The 17,633-nt window shown below is 40.0% G+C and overlaps 1 protein-coding gene across 1 annotated transcript in view; it reads right to left on the bottom strand.

Moving 5' to 3' along the window:
• LOC115271262 overlaps positions 1 to 17,633 on the bottom strand; it is a 181,797-nt gene that overhangs the window by 11,163 nt on the left and 153,001 nt on the right. Inside the window, exon 4 of the mRNA XM_029912370.1 lies at positions 11,919 to 12,124. Coding sequence (XP_029768230.1) covers positions 11,919 to 12,124 — 206 coding nt within the window. The remainder of the gene's footprint in view (positions 1 to 11,918; positions 12,125 to 17,633) is intronic.

The raw sequence follows: 17,633 nt of genomic DNA, 5'->3' as shown, positions 1-17,633 counted from the left end.
GGGAACTCATCTGAAGATTAAAACGACCAATGATAAAGATATTACTGTTAGGCATAGCTTAATTTGTTGATAACTAAATCACTAGAGGCTTTTACAAGCTTCTTGAAACCTAACTATTGTACACTGCACATTCAACCCGTTTATACACTGACACAAACAAATAAAAGCAATCATAACGGTTGAAATGTCGTTAGAAACACAATTGAGAACATCTGTATTGTAAGCAAAAATAAATTAGAAATACTGAAGTGTTTTGTAGCGGTGAAACTGAGGAATAAAAAAAATAACCTACAGCACCTGGATTAAGCAGTTATAAATAATGCATAAAGGAAAAATCTCATTACCCCCTGTGTAAACTCCCCCCTCAATGAAATATATTTTATGAATGTTGCATCACAGTAATAAGTGCAGCATTTGTTTTCCCCATAAACTTTCCCTTTCTTGACAATTGGATTCAGAAATAATGGCCAATAACTGCACTGTCTGCAGGATTAGGTTCCTTCACCAAGCAGCTTTGAAGTGACCTTCAGTTTTTGGACTAGAAAGTAGAGCTGTGTGAATAATGGATTTTTCGGTTCACAATTCCAAAAAAATTGGGAGAAAAAAAAGTGTTTTGGGTTAAACGGAAAACTATTTTTTTGGAAATTTGCAGCAAATCAAAAAAGTCAAAAAAAGTTGTTTTGTTTCAACTGAGAATTTTTTAAAGTTTTTAATTTTTAAAAATAAAACTGAAGAAAATTTCAAAATAAGTAGACATCTTAAACTGAAAAATCAAAACATTTCATTTTGAAAATGTTGAAATGCAACAATTTGACTTTTTTGGATTTTTTTTTTTACATGAACAATTCAGTGATACCAACACAAGTTCATGAAATATTTTGGTGTTGCCAAATCTGCCTATTATGCTTAAAAAAATTTTGGACAAAAAATGTTGCCCAGCTCTACCTATTTACATATATTTATCAGGACTAATCTTCTTGCTTACAGTGATTTAACAAGAACTATCCTATAGTTTCAACAAAACAACACAACAAAAATAAATAGCAAGTGACTACAAATTCAATAGCACCACTGGAAAGTGTTTAGAATCCAAGCCTTAAATATTATAATTGTCCGATATCATGGAAGATTTTATGAGATTACAGTAGATAAGGAATATATGAGAATATGGAAAGTTTCACTTAAGCATAAAGCCAGGTTTCACCGCACAATGGTTTGCCCTGTGAGATATGCAGTTCCTAGTTTCATTAGAAAGAGCAAGTGCCATAAAAACAGGTGGGAACCTTCTCTTTAAAGTTCCCAATTTTTTTACAATTTTAAAATCTTTGAGTAAAAACCCTGGGTCTAAGTCTTCTCTCATGTTCATTTTACAGAGTAGCTCAGTTAAAGTACTCAGTGGAGCAACTCTGGATTCATGCGGTGTAAATGATTGCAGAATCTGTTCCATTGATTTGAATGGAGTTACTCCTGATTTCTGACAGTGTGAGATGAGAATCAGGCTCCTCGGGATGTAGCCTGGATGATCATTGAAGCTCTTTAGCAATTTCTTTAGCAATCCCCATGAATTCACTGGCACACAATCATTACTTTCTCCATAGAACAGCATGGCAAAACCTGCACTGGTGTGGCTGTGGGAGGTTAAAAAGGAAGTCAGAATCTAGTCTCAAATTACAACCTAGCAGATTACAAATGAAAAGGATAGAACTTCCCATCAACTGATAGATATAAAATGTCACAAACATAAAAACATTATAAAGTCAGGTTTGAATCTGGAGTGCTTTTCCTTCCATGATTAATGATTGGCCTCAAATAGGATGGGAAAAGGAAAGCAAAGTTCCCCTTGAACTAGCTTAAAAATGCCACAACTAAGAAAAAAAATATTGTAACATCAATTTAAAAAAAAAAAAAACAACCTCTACTAAAATGTAAAGGTCAGGAAAGATTTGGGTGTTTTTAAATGCTGTCTTGAAGAAATTTCATAAAGGTTAAGATGTCATGTAGTTTCAGAGTTACAGGCACTGGAGGGGGGTCCATGAGTGCCAGCTACACCTCAGGCCATTCAGTGACCGTGAGACACAATGGCAGTGGACAGCAGGAGGCTGGCAGATCAAGACTATCACTGTGCCACTGGGGAAAACCATGTATTACTCCCCAAACAATACAGAGTTGTGTGAATATTTCAACAACTAAGTTCTAGGCAGTGTGAGATTGTATAAAATACAAAAATAGGCCTGAAAAAAACAACACAAGGGTCTAATTTAAATCCCCCAAATCAAGGAAATGCAGAGTACAGGCTCCTTCTCTGGCCTTAGCTCAATCTGCTGTGCCTTGCAATTGCAGTGCATATGGCTTGTACAGTCACGCAGAGCCAAAGTCATCCCTGATGTAAGCCTACTGAAGTCAATGGAATTACACCTGGGAAGAAGTTGACCCCATCTGTTTTGAGATCCTAACAATAAAGGGCTGGGTGAGGGTAGAGAGGCAGCCTTAAGTCTGTGTCTTCTTGCTTCTACAGACAATGGAGGAGGTGTGTGGGTGGGGTAATTTCCTTTCCCCAGTTCTGACAATGATGCCCTCTCTCGAGGTCCTTCACTAACTCCCCATCCCTTTCTGTTCAAACTCACTGCTCTCACTTTTAAGGTTTTGCACAGGCCTGGCCTTGTCTACATCTTACTTCTCCTCTCCGGTTGCTCCCCACATTTCACTCTAGGTCAGGGGTCAGCAACCTATGGCACGCATGCCAAAGACGGCACGTGAGCCAATTTTTAATGGCACACTGCTGCCTGCTGGGGTCCGGCTCAGCCCGCTTTTCTCCGCCCCCCCACCTACCGCTCTCTGGCGGGGGCAGGGGGCAGAAGCAAGCTTGGTCCTGCCGGCTGCTGCTGTAGGACAGGCTCCGCCGGCAGCCAAGCTTCCCCCTCCCCCGCCTCTTCCCCCAGCGTGCTGCGTGGAGCCCCGCATCCTCTCCCTCCCTGCCGCCGATGGCCCTTGCGAGGGATGGGAGAAGAGCAGCCCCAGTGCCCTCGCTGCTCAGACCAGTAAGGAGGTGGAGAAGACGCAGGGGGTTCAAAAGGTCAGTGAACCCATCGTTTTGTTTTGCTCCCAAGTGTTCATACAGATGGAATTCTGGTGGTGTGAATATTCATAAAATAGGAATAATACAAACAATCCAAAAATAGTTCCAGGGCAAATGAATTTGTTTTATGGTTAAATGAATTTCATTTCTGGATGAAAGGGGAAAGAACAGTTGACTAATGGTGCCCAATCCAATGTTACACAGAGGCCGGACAAATAATGGAAAACAAAACAAAACAAAAATCTTACAAAAAGACTGTTAATTATGAATAGCTCTAGTGCTAGGATTAATTCACAGCCCAATGTGACTCGTATTATCTTTAACTTTTCTCCTGAGAATTTAAATGGGTGGCATAAATCTGGTGTAGCTGGCTCAATGTCACCGGCTCCCAGAACCTACCCTTGGTGCAGGGACACACTGGGACATAGGAGACATAGCTGCAGCACCTTGAATTACAGCAATCACCAGCCAGCAGAATGTCCTACTTAGGCTGCTCTAAATTACGCTGGGGATCCCAGCCAACCCCAGGATTGGAAGAGCAGAAGGGTGTTTTAGAGGTAGCTGCTCCCCACTTGCTCAGAGCAGGGCTTGGTTGGACCTGTGCCTTTTTCACTCTCTATAGAGTATCATACAAAGTTCTAGTGTTGTATAAATATTCACTAAAACAATGCAAAACAATACCACCAAATCTTCGGAGGGTGTCAAGTTAAAGTTTCCTTAGTTTTTGTAATGGTCTAGGTTCATCAAACGTTCTAAAAGTTTTTTTCTGCAAGTCTAATAAATAGCATGATTTCTCTGAAGCGCTGAAATGGCTCTGCTGCAGGTAGTAAAATAAGACGTTAGCCCAATTTTTGCAACAGCACAGATGCAAATAGCTGTAACTATTTTTTATAGAAAATAAAAGTATCTTTCTCATTCTTGGAGAAAACAGAAATGTTGCCCGGCTGAAATGATCTCTCACTTGGCAAACAAAACTGTTTTCCTTTGTAAGATGTATAATGTATATAGCAGGGTGGTAAAAACCTCATACTGGAGATAGGGAACCTTGCTATGGATAGTACGCACATGCGAGCCTCCTCATGACCTCTCCTCACTCCATTATCCTCAGCCTCAGAGCACTCACTAGAAGAGCTTAGAGGGCCTAGTGTAATTTTATTTTTTCTCCATCTCTCCAGTAGGAAAGGGTATTTTATATAGTATTTGAACACCATCCTTGTTTCTCTCTCTCTCTTACACACACATACACCCACGCCCTCAAACAAACCCCTATCTTTTACTCTCATAGTCTAGTTATAGTGTTAAAATGATGCTGAAACACAACATGGAGGCAGATTTTTCTGTCTAAAACTGGCTAGATTTTCCCCTAACAGCTGCACTCTAGATTTTAATTAAATAATACCAGTTGTGCCTTATTTAACTAAGCCAGCACATCTTCCTTATGTCCTGGTATTGTATTAATTTCATTTTGTGATTTTTTTTCAACCTACAGGTTTGCATCTAGATCGGTACCTCTCTGTTGCTAAAAACTATGTCAACACAACACTAAAGTTTGCAGAGTCAGGGGTATATTTTTAGCCAGGCTAGCCCCTGCCCCCTTTTTGGCAGGTGCAAATTGTGCCAACAAAATATGTGCCTGCAAAATGCACTGTGGGCACAAGTCTGAGTACCTGACACTCGCACAGAGGTACAAATATGCAGAGGCAAACTGAAGGGCACCTTTCTAAAAGTGTTCCCCTGGAAATCATAAAGGGCAAGAAATGCCAAAGCTAAGATTGTAGCACCACTTTTAGCTCTTATAAATTGCATCTCTTGTATAGTTTAATGATACACATTTGTATACAAACACCAGCAGTAATGGGTTAAACAATGCAATTAACCAGAAAAATAGAAATAGGAAATGCTACGTATGTGCTACACAGCTGAGTTAACTAACATTGCCTTTGGAACCCAAACTTTGTCATTACCCGATTTTTCCCCAACAACTACATCACTTATTTGCATTTAATTTCCTTGTTTTTTTTAAAAAAGACGTGATTCCTGATGGTTAATTTTTTTTTTAGCATTTTAGTATTCCCAAATAATCTTTGAAATTCAGAACTTTGTTGCTGATATTATTTGACTGGGAATGTTTTTTTGGGGAGATCAGAGAAACAGGGCAGGGTATATTCATGTACACTGTGACAGCTGCATCTTTGCAATGGAACAACAGAAAGATTGGAATTTGCAAAATATCCTAGAAAGCAGCAATACTAGTGAGATCCTAATGTCATGTGATGTAATTACCTTTGATTAAAGGTCCAATCCAAATGGAAGATAATGGAAGATGGAGCAAGTCCTTTCTCTGCACCTACAATTGTCCCCCATAATATGATATATAAAAAAAGATTGTTGTTGAAAAAAAGATTTTGCCTGCTTGGTTGTTACCTTGGAACTTTAGGTCCTGGCTTTCCTGAAAGTTGCTGGTGATTGGAAAACAAATGAAATTATGACATCACAAGGCTGTGAAAGCTGAGCATTTGAGAAGGGAAGGGATTTTTATTTGGATTTTGTGGTTATTGCTTTTGTTCACACTTACTTCATTCCAATACCTAACTGGAGAAAGGATATCTTTGTTAAAGACTCAGCACCGCCCATCCTTCCAGTTAGGATTGAGAACTAATAATACATAGCCTCTGAAATCCACACAAAGTCTTCCAGGGAAACCAAAGAAGACCAGACTTGACAGCTTCACTTCTCTGCCTGTGTTTTTCCAATGCCACCCAGAAGCAGAGCATACCTGCACATAAAACTTTGAAAAGTATCTGTCATACTCAGCACTTTTGTGCAGAGGTTGTAAGTCAAATGACTAGCACTTATTTGACATGTTGTCATATTATATGCAAATGAATTTTAAAATAAATCTATGAAAAACTTAAAGCACAGTCTGCAGGGATTTCTGTCTAAAGCCTGCAGAGACTACCCCATTTTGTTCTTTAGTGAAAACAGAATTCAACAGATACCAGAGCAGAGCAAGACAAGGAGAGCAGTAAGGGAGAAAGTAGACCAGGTTAATTTCACTTAAAGGAATAGGGCCAGGTCTTGAGGACAGAAAGAAAGAGCAAGAAACAGAAGCAGGAAAGCAAATGAGCCCATAGGGAAAGCAAAGAAAAACACAAAGTAGAGCCAGAATAATTTAAAAAATACAGTTTGATCCTGCACTCTTTACTCTGCCAAAACTCTAGTGATTTCAATGGGAATTGTACGGGAGTCGAGGATGCACGATTGGGCCCCATGTGAAGTGGGAATCCAAGAAGAAAATTCTTTCTTTACTTCTCTTGATGAAATTAATATATGGCTGTGTTACTAGACCATCTCCTATTATGAATTTTAGAGCAATGTCTTCCCTGCATCAACAGAAAAAGACAGAAAGAAATGAAAAAGCCCAATGAAAAAAGAAGCAGACAAACAACATTGTTGACCTAAGGGAGAAGACGCTTATCCCAGTGGGACTCTGACTCCTCATTCATGCTAAAGAGGATGATGACTAGTGTTCAAGCAGCCGGGCTGCTGACACAATATCCTTTGGCAACCACTCTCTGTTACTGGTGAACCTCTTGTATTACATTTGTGTGGGTACCATTGCCCATTACTAATCAGCATAATGTCAAATGAGATCAACATTAACGGTGGCAAACATGATGCACAAAACAAACTTGACGTTGGTGATGCATCTGTAAAACTGCGTGAATCAACACAGCCAGAGCAGAAGTGCATTTGTGCAATTCATGCTGTGAACATTTGAGTGCTCTGTTCATGGAATCTGGTTCTCAGAGCTGATAGGTCAGACATTTCATCATAGGCATTACATGAACAACATTATAAGACTAAAGTGACTATACACAACTGTGTCACACATGCCCCACAAGCATGAAAACGGAGACATTTTAGGTGTAGAACAGAGTACTACATAATGGTTGTGTTATTTTACAGGAAACATTACCAAAGTAACAGCGTTCAGAGACTGCTCTTATAGAATAAAGCTGTAATTTTATTATAGAGAAAATTTCTATATTTGCATCTGGGGGAAGAATTCTGCCATATATGAAAGAACTGTGATGATTTTCCAAGCCATTGTGCAATCTGTCTCCATGATATCATGCTTCCAGTGTCATGCACAATACATTCTATATCCGTCATCAAAGCCAGTCTCAACTGCCGTCTGACACTGGCTTCATCAAGATAAAAACAAAAATCGGTAATAAAGGTATCATTGCTCCAAAGGCACAGTATGATTGCTTCATATATTTACATAAATGGTTCCTACCCTGTTAGCACATTCCGAATCAATGTCCACAGTGTTTATTCTAAAGTGAAATTTTAGTCTCCTCCTTACTCCTTTGTTTATGAATATCTGTGTTTCTGACAACTGACAAAGGGCATGCTGAAGACTTACAGCATTCACAGTTGGCTATGTGCTGCAGTCGGATTTTCCCCACATAGCTTTATTCAGTGTGCCTTAGCTCTGGAGAAAATGGCCAGATATTGCAGACACAGTGGTAGCTGAACTCCTCAGCAAGGACAGCCATTCCTACCCTAACTCTGGGGTCTTGTCTTTTTTCTTTTTTAGATGAATTTAGTGCATGTGAAAGTTCTAGACGGACAGTCATGGAGGCTGAAGTCCTCCATTCACCCACAGAACTGGATATTCCAGCGCTAGCTCCACCAGTGCTCCCCAGCCTCGAAGAAGAGTGTCCAGTTTCCATGTCCATTCAATACTTGACATTTATGTTCAGACTACCAATAATGGTTCCAGTTGTGGTGCTGTTTTTTTAACATGGACTCCAGTCTGCTGACATCATCAGTTCCTTCTGCATAGTCCAACTGACAGCCATCACATTGTAACAACTTCTGGTTACTGCTGATCTGGGTTGTATGTGTATTGGGGATGACCTAGAAGTGAAAGCTACCCATATCCCCATAACAGCCTCCAGAGTTATCCTGACCACTTTATTATTATTTTTTGAAAATAATCCTTGATAGGGATGATGTTGAGATCACCAAAATCTCTTCACTTGGGAACACAATTTGGAATATTTATATCTATCTAGTTCAACAAAATACAGCATGAAACACAAAATTTGGAATATTAAGATATTACAAGTTATAGCTAAACTAAAATATGAAACCCTTTTCAAGGCATTTCATAACATAGTTGTATATAAATCAGAAACACTGGACCAAATTCTGTTCTCAGTTAAACTAATACCAATTGGAAATAAATAAAGGAAATTGGTATTGTAATGCTGTTCATGTAATGCCTATGATGAAATATCTGATCTATCAGCTCTAAGGACCACATTCCATGAACAGAGCACTCAAATGTTCACAGCATGAATAGCACATGCACATCTGCTCTGGTTCTCTTGTTGCTCTGTCATATAGGACCTGTTTGTGATCTCACGTATCAATACCAGTGGAATTCCATTGACCTGAATGGAGCTTTTTCTCATTTACATTGACCTCTCTGGCTTCAAGATTAGGCTAGATAAGTTTATAGAGGGAATGGTTTGATGGGATAACGTGATTTTAGTCAATTAGGCAATAACGGCCATCGCTGGTAAAATGAGGGTCTGGCTAGAGAATCTTGCCTGTATGCTCGGGGTTCTGCTGATCGCCATATTTGGGGTCGGGAAGGAATTTTCCTCCAGGGTAGATTGGCAGAGGCCTTGGAGGTTTTTCGCCTTCCTCCGCAGCATAGGGCAGGGGTCACAAGCTGGAAGATTCTCTGCAACTTGAAGTCTTTAGATCACGATCTGGAGACTTCAACAGCAGAGTTAAGGGAAAGTGGGGGGGGGTCAGCTTTTGTGGCCTGCATCATGCGGGAGGTCAGACTAGATGATCATATTGGTCCCTTCTGACCTTAAAGTCTATGAGTCTATGAGTCTATGTAACTCAGAGAAAACTCAAGTCCAGAGACTCCCATTTGTGCAAGTTTAATTTCTATTTCCTTTAATAGGACTTACTCTTGCACACTGAAGACTGAATACTTAAGATGAAAAAAATCCCTGGATCCAAATATTTCCTGAACTTTGAAAAACTTTGTATCCAGATCCTAATTTTATGTTTTGGGACCATCATCAATGAATATGCACGAAAATTTCCCACTCCTTTAACAGTAATGTGAGCCTGGGGTTGGTTCAGGGAGTTAATGCTCTGCTTTCATCTTTGGAAATGTGGACTCAGATCCTCATGAAATGTAGAAAACAACATCAAATTCTCTCTCACACACATACAGTGCAAACTACACATTTACATTTAAAATACCTACGCATGGTTGTTCAATATTATGTTGTCACACTTTAAAAAAATCCTCCTTGACAACAAAGGGGAAATAAATACACAGTTGATAATCCCACAGGTAAGAACTCTACAGGTAGGAATGCTTGACCATATCTAGGCTTACATACTTATAAATATGCTTGGGTATGCATCATGTTCTTTAGTAAATTCAAACTCTTAGCAAATAAGATTCTTGTTCTTTTCCTTTAGTCTGATGGATGTATCACATAGAGCCAATAAACCATAGTATCAGACAGAGACACTTGTTGCTTGTTTAGACATATGATCTGACAAAAGGTAGGGGAAATTTAAAAAAAAAAAAAAAACTCCTAACAAAAACCCTAAAGAGAACAAAAGAAATATGCCAAGAGAAAATGTGACACACATCCTTTATACATGTTTAATTTCTGTTGTTTTGGTTGGAAAACAGCTGCAGGTGTCCTCTAATTATATCACCATTTTCACAAATATCAACTGTCATATTTAATTTGTTACATTTACCATACAGCCTCCTCCAACAGAACACTTCTTTCATTACGCATTTAGTGCCAGAGTTTCTAACATTCAAGCTAACTTTCAAGCTAATCAATTAATGCATTATTTACAAGTTAAATGTTATTAAAAACAGATTCTTAATTTCCTAATGATTCAGTAGACCCCAGGCAATATTCCAATTTGTTTTTCTTGAAAATGGAATAACACTTAGAACAAGGGGGAAAATAATGTCAAGGATACTTTGGCCTACTCATCTGTGCTGTAGTTTCTGCTGTGGTTTTTCTACCTCCTAATTCCCCCTCCTCTTTTTTTTATATTGTATTTTGAACACATCAGCTAACCAGTTGCAGAATGATTGAGAGGAAAGGTCTATGAAAAATGAAAAAACAGCACAAACACTATTGTGAGTTTTGTTTTTAAAAAGCACCAGGCAGTCTGGAATGATTCAATACACATGTTCACCATACAATACAGCACATTTTGATTTACAGCACCATTCTAGCATTACAGCAGGTTAAGAAGGTTAGAAGTCAAGGGAAATTAAATGTTATTAGCATTCTACTGTTGTTGTGGTGCACAATGTGAGTACATACCTTTTCAAATGCACTTTTAAACTCACATTTGTTTCTAAAGCTTTTATCTCATCAGAAACTTTCACGAGCACTTGTGTATAGTTAGCCTTTTCTATTTTTGTGCGGCTTTTCCTCTCATATATATGCTTGTTCAGATGCTTCATTAAAGACTAATTCCCTTCCTATTCCCTCTCCTTCACCCTCAGACTGCAATCACCTACAATATGGTGGTTGCCATTAAAATCAGAATTACCATTTGAAGGTAATTATTGTTAGGACACTTAATATACCTGTAATTCCATGGTAATGCTAATTAGTTTCAAACATTAAATGTCAACATTTTAATGACGACCATTGTGGCTTCAAGATAATTGTGTCAGTGTGTTTGTTTTAAATTGGGGGAAAAGTGAAATCCAAGCAGGAATTCATGATCATATGCATTTTCTGCCATAGCATGGTTTTTAAATTATAGGTGTACCTGACTCACAAATTTTGGGTCTGGCACTGAACATGAATTTTGGGTGGGTTAATGTTTGGATTCAATGTTCTGGTTTAGCCTATGTTACAAAGTTCAGAACCAGATATGGACAAAAATATGGATCCAAACTTTGTGTTTGTCAGTGCGTGCATTGGGAAGGTGGACGGAGGTACAGAGGGTGAGATGTGAAGTTCTGGTTTAGGGCCATGGCTGTTGATGGGTCATTTCAAAGAGGTGGCCAATATCAGGATTTAAATTCCTGTGGGCCTCAGATACTCAAGGCGAGTTCCCTGGACAGCTAGATGTTTCATGCTGTACCACATAAGGGATAAAAGTCTACTACTGCTAACAGCTAACAGTGTTACTCCCTTAGCTTAGGTGGTGGAGGTGGAACTAAAGGTCCGGGTTCTATCCCTGCTGAAGAGCTGCTGTGGAGGATCATTATAAAAGCATCCATCAGAAAGTTTCAGACTTTGAAACTAAGTTTGTGTTTATTCAACTTTACAATCACTTCTCTGTACTATCTGTATTTCACATACCAAGAAACTGCATTACCCTATGCAATTGAATTAGTTGTACCATGACTCAAAGGCATTAAACAATGACTTTGATATTTTAAGTACTGACTAAGAGGAATTTTTAATTCCTTCCTCATAATGAAACAAACAAACAAAAAAAACCCCTCAGTTACACAACCTTGAAACATTTATTCATTCTCTATTCTGGGTGGACCTCACTGAGACAGAAAAAAAGCATTTAGTTTGCTTAACGGCAGAATTAAAATTAAACAAGTATAGACATGCAACCTTAATGACACCCAGCAATGCTAGAGTAACAATTTGTTGCTTCTAAAACTTGTTATTTAACATAAGGGGAAAATCTATTGGGAACTTTTCAGCTGCTGCTGAGCCTAACACCCGCTCCCCCTGCTTTTTTGCAAGGGAGGGAAGGAGAGAAGGGGGAAGGGACTTGTACTCACTTAATCAGAAGAGTCTCTGCGAGAACTCCAAAGCACACAGCTGCTGCATGGAATACAGCACTGGGTGGAGGGTCCTTAAAAGCTACCATCATTCGATAGACTGCAAGGGGAATGATAGTCATTACTGCCAGGACCAAGCAGAAGAAGAGCCAATTCTGCCAGTGACAAAACAGGATTCTCCACACTGATCCTTTCTGTAGCTGGTACTGGGGAAAAAAAGAAAAAACAGGTGGATTAATGCTGTGAAACTATGAGCATTAACTGCTAATGGCACAGGGTAGAGCACCTAAGTGATGATTCACATCTGACAATAAATATATGAATAGCTGTTGAAAGCTTGTTTGATTTTCACAAAGGGGATTAAACAAACATTCATTTGTTCATTAGTTTTGAGCAACACTTTTATGGCAGTAGATGTATTAAACCTTAACATATGTCTGCAACCAAGACATTTGGGGTTTTTAAAGATTAAGACACAAAGCGATGCATACTGTTTATACAGAATGGCCTCGAACTACCTGTAATGGAGTGAGATATGGTTATTATACATTAACGCTGCGAATCTTCATCCTGTTGTAGGCTAGTAGGGATGCCATGTCTTCAAAGATAAAGACGTAAAGGGCCCAATTCTGCACCTCCTGGTGCGCCTGCATAAACGTATTTTCCTTGAATAATTTAAAAAAGCAAGCAGTTTAAATCTGCTTCCTGAGTTAAATTATACTGAACTGATATCCTCCTCCCATTATAAAGTCACTGCATGTTGCAATCTGCACTGCGGGGTGAAGGAGTAGAGGATAGCTCCAATTCATGACTTCTTCAGGACAGTTCCCAAAAGTGATGGCTCGGTCCAGCATGCTGCCAGACTAAAAAACAAAACAAACCCAGATGGAACTGTGATAAGAAAAATCTCATCTGCATCATGAGTTGACAGTGTCATGTTATGTCAGTTTTGTGCACTACAGTGTTGCAGTGACATGAGATCACAGCGCTGACCCATGACCGAAGCACATAGCATGACTTGGGAAGGGATGTGTGTGTGTGTGCATGCACGTGCAATGCTGGCCCTCAGACATTTTTGTGCTCTCCTGGTCCTGGGACAGCTGCATGGTAGGCCAGTCTCCTGGAGTAAATTACAGCCATCTGTAGGCTGCTCTACATTATACCAGCAGCCATTAGCTCCAAGGGACTCTCATGGCACCTGGGGATCAGGAAGTCCCAGGCTACTCAGGTCTTGACCCTTCTGTTGGCTGCAGGAGGGGTACAGCTCAGAACTCATTAAATAGCTTTATGCCACTGGAAGATCCCCTTAAGCAGACTGGAGCCTCCTGTGGCTGGTTACATTGGCTTTAGGGCCACTTTGCAACACTGGTGCAGTGTAAAGCAGCCCTAGCCCAAAGAAGAACCTGTGTCCATGTTCTTCTGATCTGCAGGGCAAGACTGGAAGGTAATAAATGGAAAGAAACTGAAGACCTCAGCTGGTGTAAATCACTGTAGCATCACTGAATTCAATATGCCCATTCTGGATTACACTAGCCCAGAGAGATTTAACCTGACTCAAGTGAACAAGCTACACTGTGTCTCTTATCCCAGAGTGCAGTTGTTTTGTGGGAAGTGCTGCATGGTATAAAGTTGGATATGACTGGGTCAGTGCAAACATAATCACAGACCTCCGGTCTCCCATTTATGTGCCTCTGGGTCTTCACCTCATCTCACCAAGCGATAACATAACAGGTTACGACGTGCAAAGCAAAAAGCTCATGTTGTTAGCTTCCTGAACTTGGAAAAAAATGAATTCCTAAAATTATTGTAAGCACAACACACTCGACATCATATGCCACTGAAATGGATGGAAGATGGCATCTGAATATTATTATTAATTTAATAACATACTCGCCTGGTTATTATAATAACCCTACGCATGGATTTTTGCATTACGATCAATGAGGGCTGTACATTTACTTGACTTATTATAATTCATCTTACTATTCAGACATACAGTGGTAACACTGGTGAACAGCATTGTTTTTGGGAGATAACCATCAGCATCTTGTGATATCCCTATTCATCTGTTGTAATGTTTAGAAGTGGGGCTCTTAACTGTGGCCATTGGACCCTGACAGCACTCTATATTTCTCTCTGGCTCTTCAGCGCCAAAACCAATTAAAGACAGACTGTGCTACCTATTGTCACCACACAGGGTCTTAAATCCTGGCCTGGATTAAGTAGTCAGGGAAGGGACTGCTGACTACATTACACAGCTTGCTGATACATTGCATGGAGATTACAAAAGGGCAACATGGCTTCTTGTGAAATATTGCAAGAAATCTCATGGGATAATAATTTATTATTTGTATACGGGAACTTCTCAATGGTCTCAGTGAAGATTGCAGCCACTCCATGCAACGTGCTGTACAAATGCATAATAAGACAATGACCCTGAAGAGCTTACAATTTTCAGACAATCATTGTGAAATGTCCTCCAAGGGGACATAACTTAACAAGGACCATCTTTACTATGTTACCCTTTTAGTTTGTGATTGCAGGTTCTTCTGGGAATTTCCTTATATTGCCTCTCTCAGTGATGCTTTGACTTGGCTGTAGATTAAGCAGTTATGTAAAATACGCACAGAGAATTGTACACAGCCCATAGAAGAAGAAAAGTAAAAGATCTCCCTTTTCCGTATTTGAACTGGATTGTAAATGCACAAGTCTCAGAGAGGCAAGCCAGTCTGGGAAGAGTAAAACCTCTGCCCATTCCAGAAATATGAGAACTTCTCGAACACCACTTTCTTGCTTCTCTCTGGCTCCTACTGCATTCATCTACCTCCCTCCCACAACCTCCAGAAACTGCCTGGCTACATCCCTGCCCAGGACCCTCCAACTGAGTCTAATTTGCTCTAGAGATGGGCCCAAACTAAACCCTGGAGCTGACTACCCCTGAATTTCAAGAAAGTTGGATCTGGATCCAAATGCTGTGACTTGAGCAAGTTCTACTTTCCCCTTCCGAACATAACAATATGCTCCAGCTACAAAACTCCTTCCTCTCCATTCCATGAATGGACAATAAAGTTCCCCTACCTTTGATGATCCTATTGCAGGACCCAGAAGCTTTGGCACCATGTCTTCAGGCATCTGGATGCTAGTCAGTTCAAACCATTTGCACTGTGGGGCATGAATCCTACACAATGGTGCAAAGTCTCAAAGCATAAGGAACTTTAATTGACTGCTAGGTGCACCTGGCAGGTCAGTTGACAGTCCTGCAACTTATTTCTAAAGGCAGAGGGGCACTATTGGAGTGTTGTGAGCTAGGAGGAATTCAAGTGGCCCAGCAGAGGGCTGCAAAGAGAGAAGGCTTGTGCATCAGGAGGATGGAAGCTAGATTTTACTGGATGGTCATAAGAAAGGAGGAGGGAACAGGGACCTGTTGGAGGGTGGTTAGATGTGAGAGGTAGGGTTATTATTGGAGTCTCAAGGAGGTAAAGGAAAAGAGAATTAGAAAGTTCAGATGTGTTTTGGTAAGTTCTCAAACTCTTGTATGCTTTGTTGAACAAGATATGACCCAACCCATAGAGATCAGCTGAGGATATAAAATTCCCCAAAGTTCAAGGGTGTTCATGTATGGGTTTTACTTCACTGCTATCTCTTTTCTGAACCAAGTCAGGTTCACCCATATCTAAAGAAAGTCCATGCTAGAAGCTGATTCACAAATACACATGATGAAAGCTGAAATGGCAATACTCAGTACACAGTCAGATGAGGATGCAGGCATGTCTGTGCAAAAGAACAGAATAGGGCCTAAAGTTTTTAGCAAACTTGACTCTTGTAAAGGATTGTGGGGGCTAAGCTAGGAGAAGGACATCTATTGTGCCAAGTTAACTTCACTACACCCACTTGCCTGTCATTTTTGTTGAAACTCAAGAGAAGGGACTGACTGAAGAGGGGACCTCGAGCATCCAGACACGTAATGGATTCCTCTACTGAGCCATCACTCTTTTTTATTTTCACTTTTGATGCCATTTAGCATTTAAACAGGTAGCATTTGTGTGGAATCGGTTTCTCCAAACTCCATATTTTATACTTAGAGTATCAAAAAAGTTATTTCAAGGGCTGTGTTGCTATGTGATTGCAAAAACTGCATTGCAGGAAGAAAGGTCACCAATAAGAGCTTTTGGAAAATAGAAAACATTTAGCTATTGTGAGATTATTTTTCGGTGTCATTGTTTAGAAGCACCTGAAATGACTGTAGCTTATCTCTGCACGTTTGATAGGCAGTGTGACTCACACTGTGATTACGTGAAAATACCAGAGAGGGAAATAGACATAGCCCATAGTTAGGATTCAATATGGGTCACAAGAAATAATCAGTGTTTACGGCACATTTAACCTGGGTGCGGTAAATTTGTTCAGATTTTATTTAAGAGTAAATTTCCAGTGGGGAGTGTGTGGTAGCAAGGACAGGACTACTATACCGAATGCCAACGGACTTTTGCTCAGACTAACAGTCCGGGAGCTCACAAAACAAGAATCATTTCTTGCCATAATTAAACTGTGAAGCGTATTTGCTTAAAAAAAAGTTTTAATTACAATTGGCGTTTCCGATCCTAGTGCTGGAGGCAGTTGTCTTGCTGAAAATTGATGCCATTCGTGGCACTGACAATAGGCAAACCCTGTGGAAAAGCCTGTAAACAAGCTTCTAGCCTTTAACCATTGGAGAAAGCATTTTTGTTGTTACACTATTATTAAAACAGGTTGGAAATGGATCCACATACTCTTCTATTGAGCTGACAATTATCATACTGTTGATATCACAAACCATATCATTTTTCAGCAACATGGCCTCCTCCAGCACTAGACTCACAAATGTCAGTTGTAACTGAAAGCTGGTTTAGCAACCACACCCTCAACATTTGATAGTTTGTTTCTGGTGAAAAACAATTCTTATCTTGAGAACAATGGAAACCGCTGGGCTGAGCAAAAGAAGTGCAGCTGACGGCCAGCTCCTGGAGGTACTGAGCATCCTCAGCTCCTCCAACAGTCATGTGCATTCTCCACCTCACAGCATTAGGCCCCATTTGAATACAAGAGTAGTAGACCTTCACTCCATACTGTGCAGTAAAGAACTAGTATCTGGGTTGGGTTGGCCAGGACCTATATCCGAGTGCCAATTCCAAAAGAGCACAGAAGAATCACTTTTCCCAAACCATATGTCATCGTGCCAAAAAGACATCCCGCGTTAATGTGGAGCAGATAGGAATTAGTTAATTTGAAAGAAGGGAAGGGGGGAATTGCCTTCTCATAGCGATGACAAAAAAGTCTCTGCTTTCATCTCCTTCACTTGAACTCTCTCATGAGATGGGTCAAGGGGCACATTCTGGATGCAAAGATTGAAAAAAAAATCAATTTCAATGCACCAGAGGGTCTAAAAGACAGATATAGGTCTGCAGCTAAATCCTGCCCCGCATCACTGACCTGGGACATTGAAATGAACATGGTGGATCTTAACATATATTGAGAATGGAGTTCTTCTTGCATAGTCAATAATAAATATGCTTGCATGAGAACAGGTGACAATGGAAAAAGATAGTCCATTATGTGCCCAATATTGAGGAAAAGCCGTATTAATAAAGATGGATGACAACAGAATATTAATATTTATAGTATTTCTTGCAATAAAGCCTATCTCTATTGTATTCCCTCTAAGTAGAAATCCCCCAG

The sequence above is a fragment of the Terrapene carolina genome, unplaced genomic scaffold (genome assembly GCF_002925995.2).
Source record: "Terrapene carolina triunguis isolate 2854851 unplaced genomic scaffold, T_m_triunguis-2.0 Scaffold210, whole genome shotgun sequence".
Taxonomy (NCBI): domain Eukaryota; kingdom Metazoa; phylum Chordata; order Testudines; family Emydidae; genus Terrapene; species Terrapene triunguis.
Note: the sequence above shows the minus strand (reverse complement) of the source record. Positions and strands in the feature narration are given on the sequence as shown.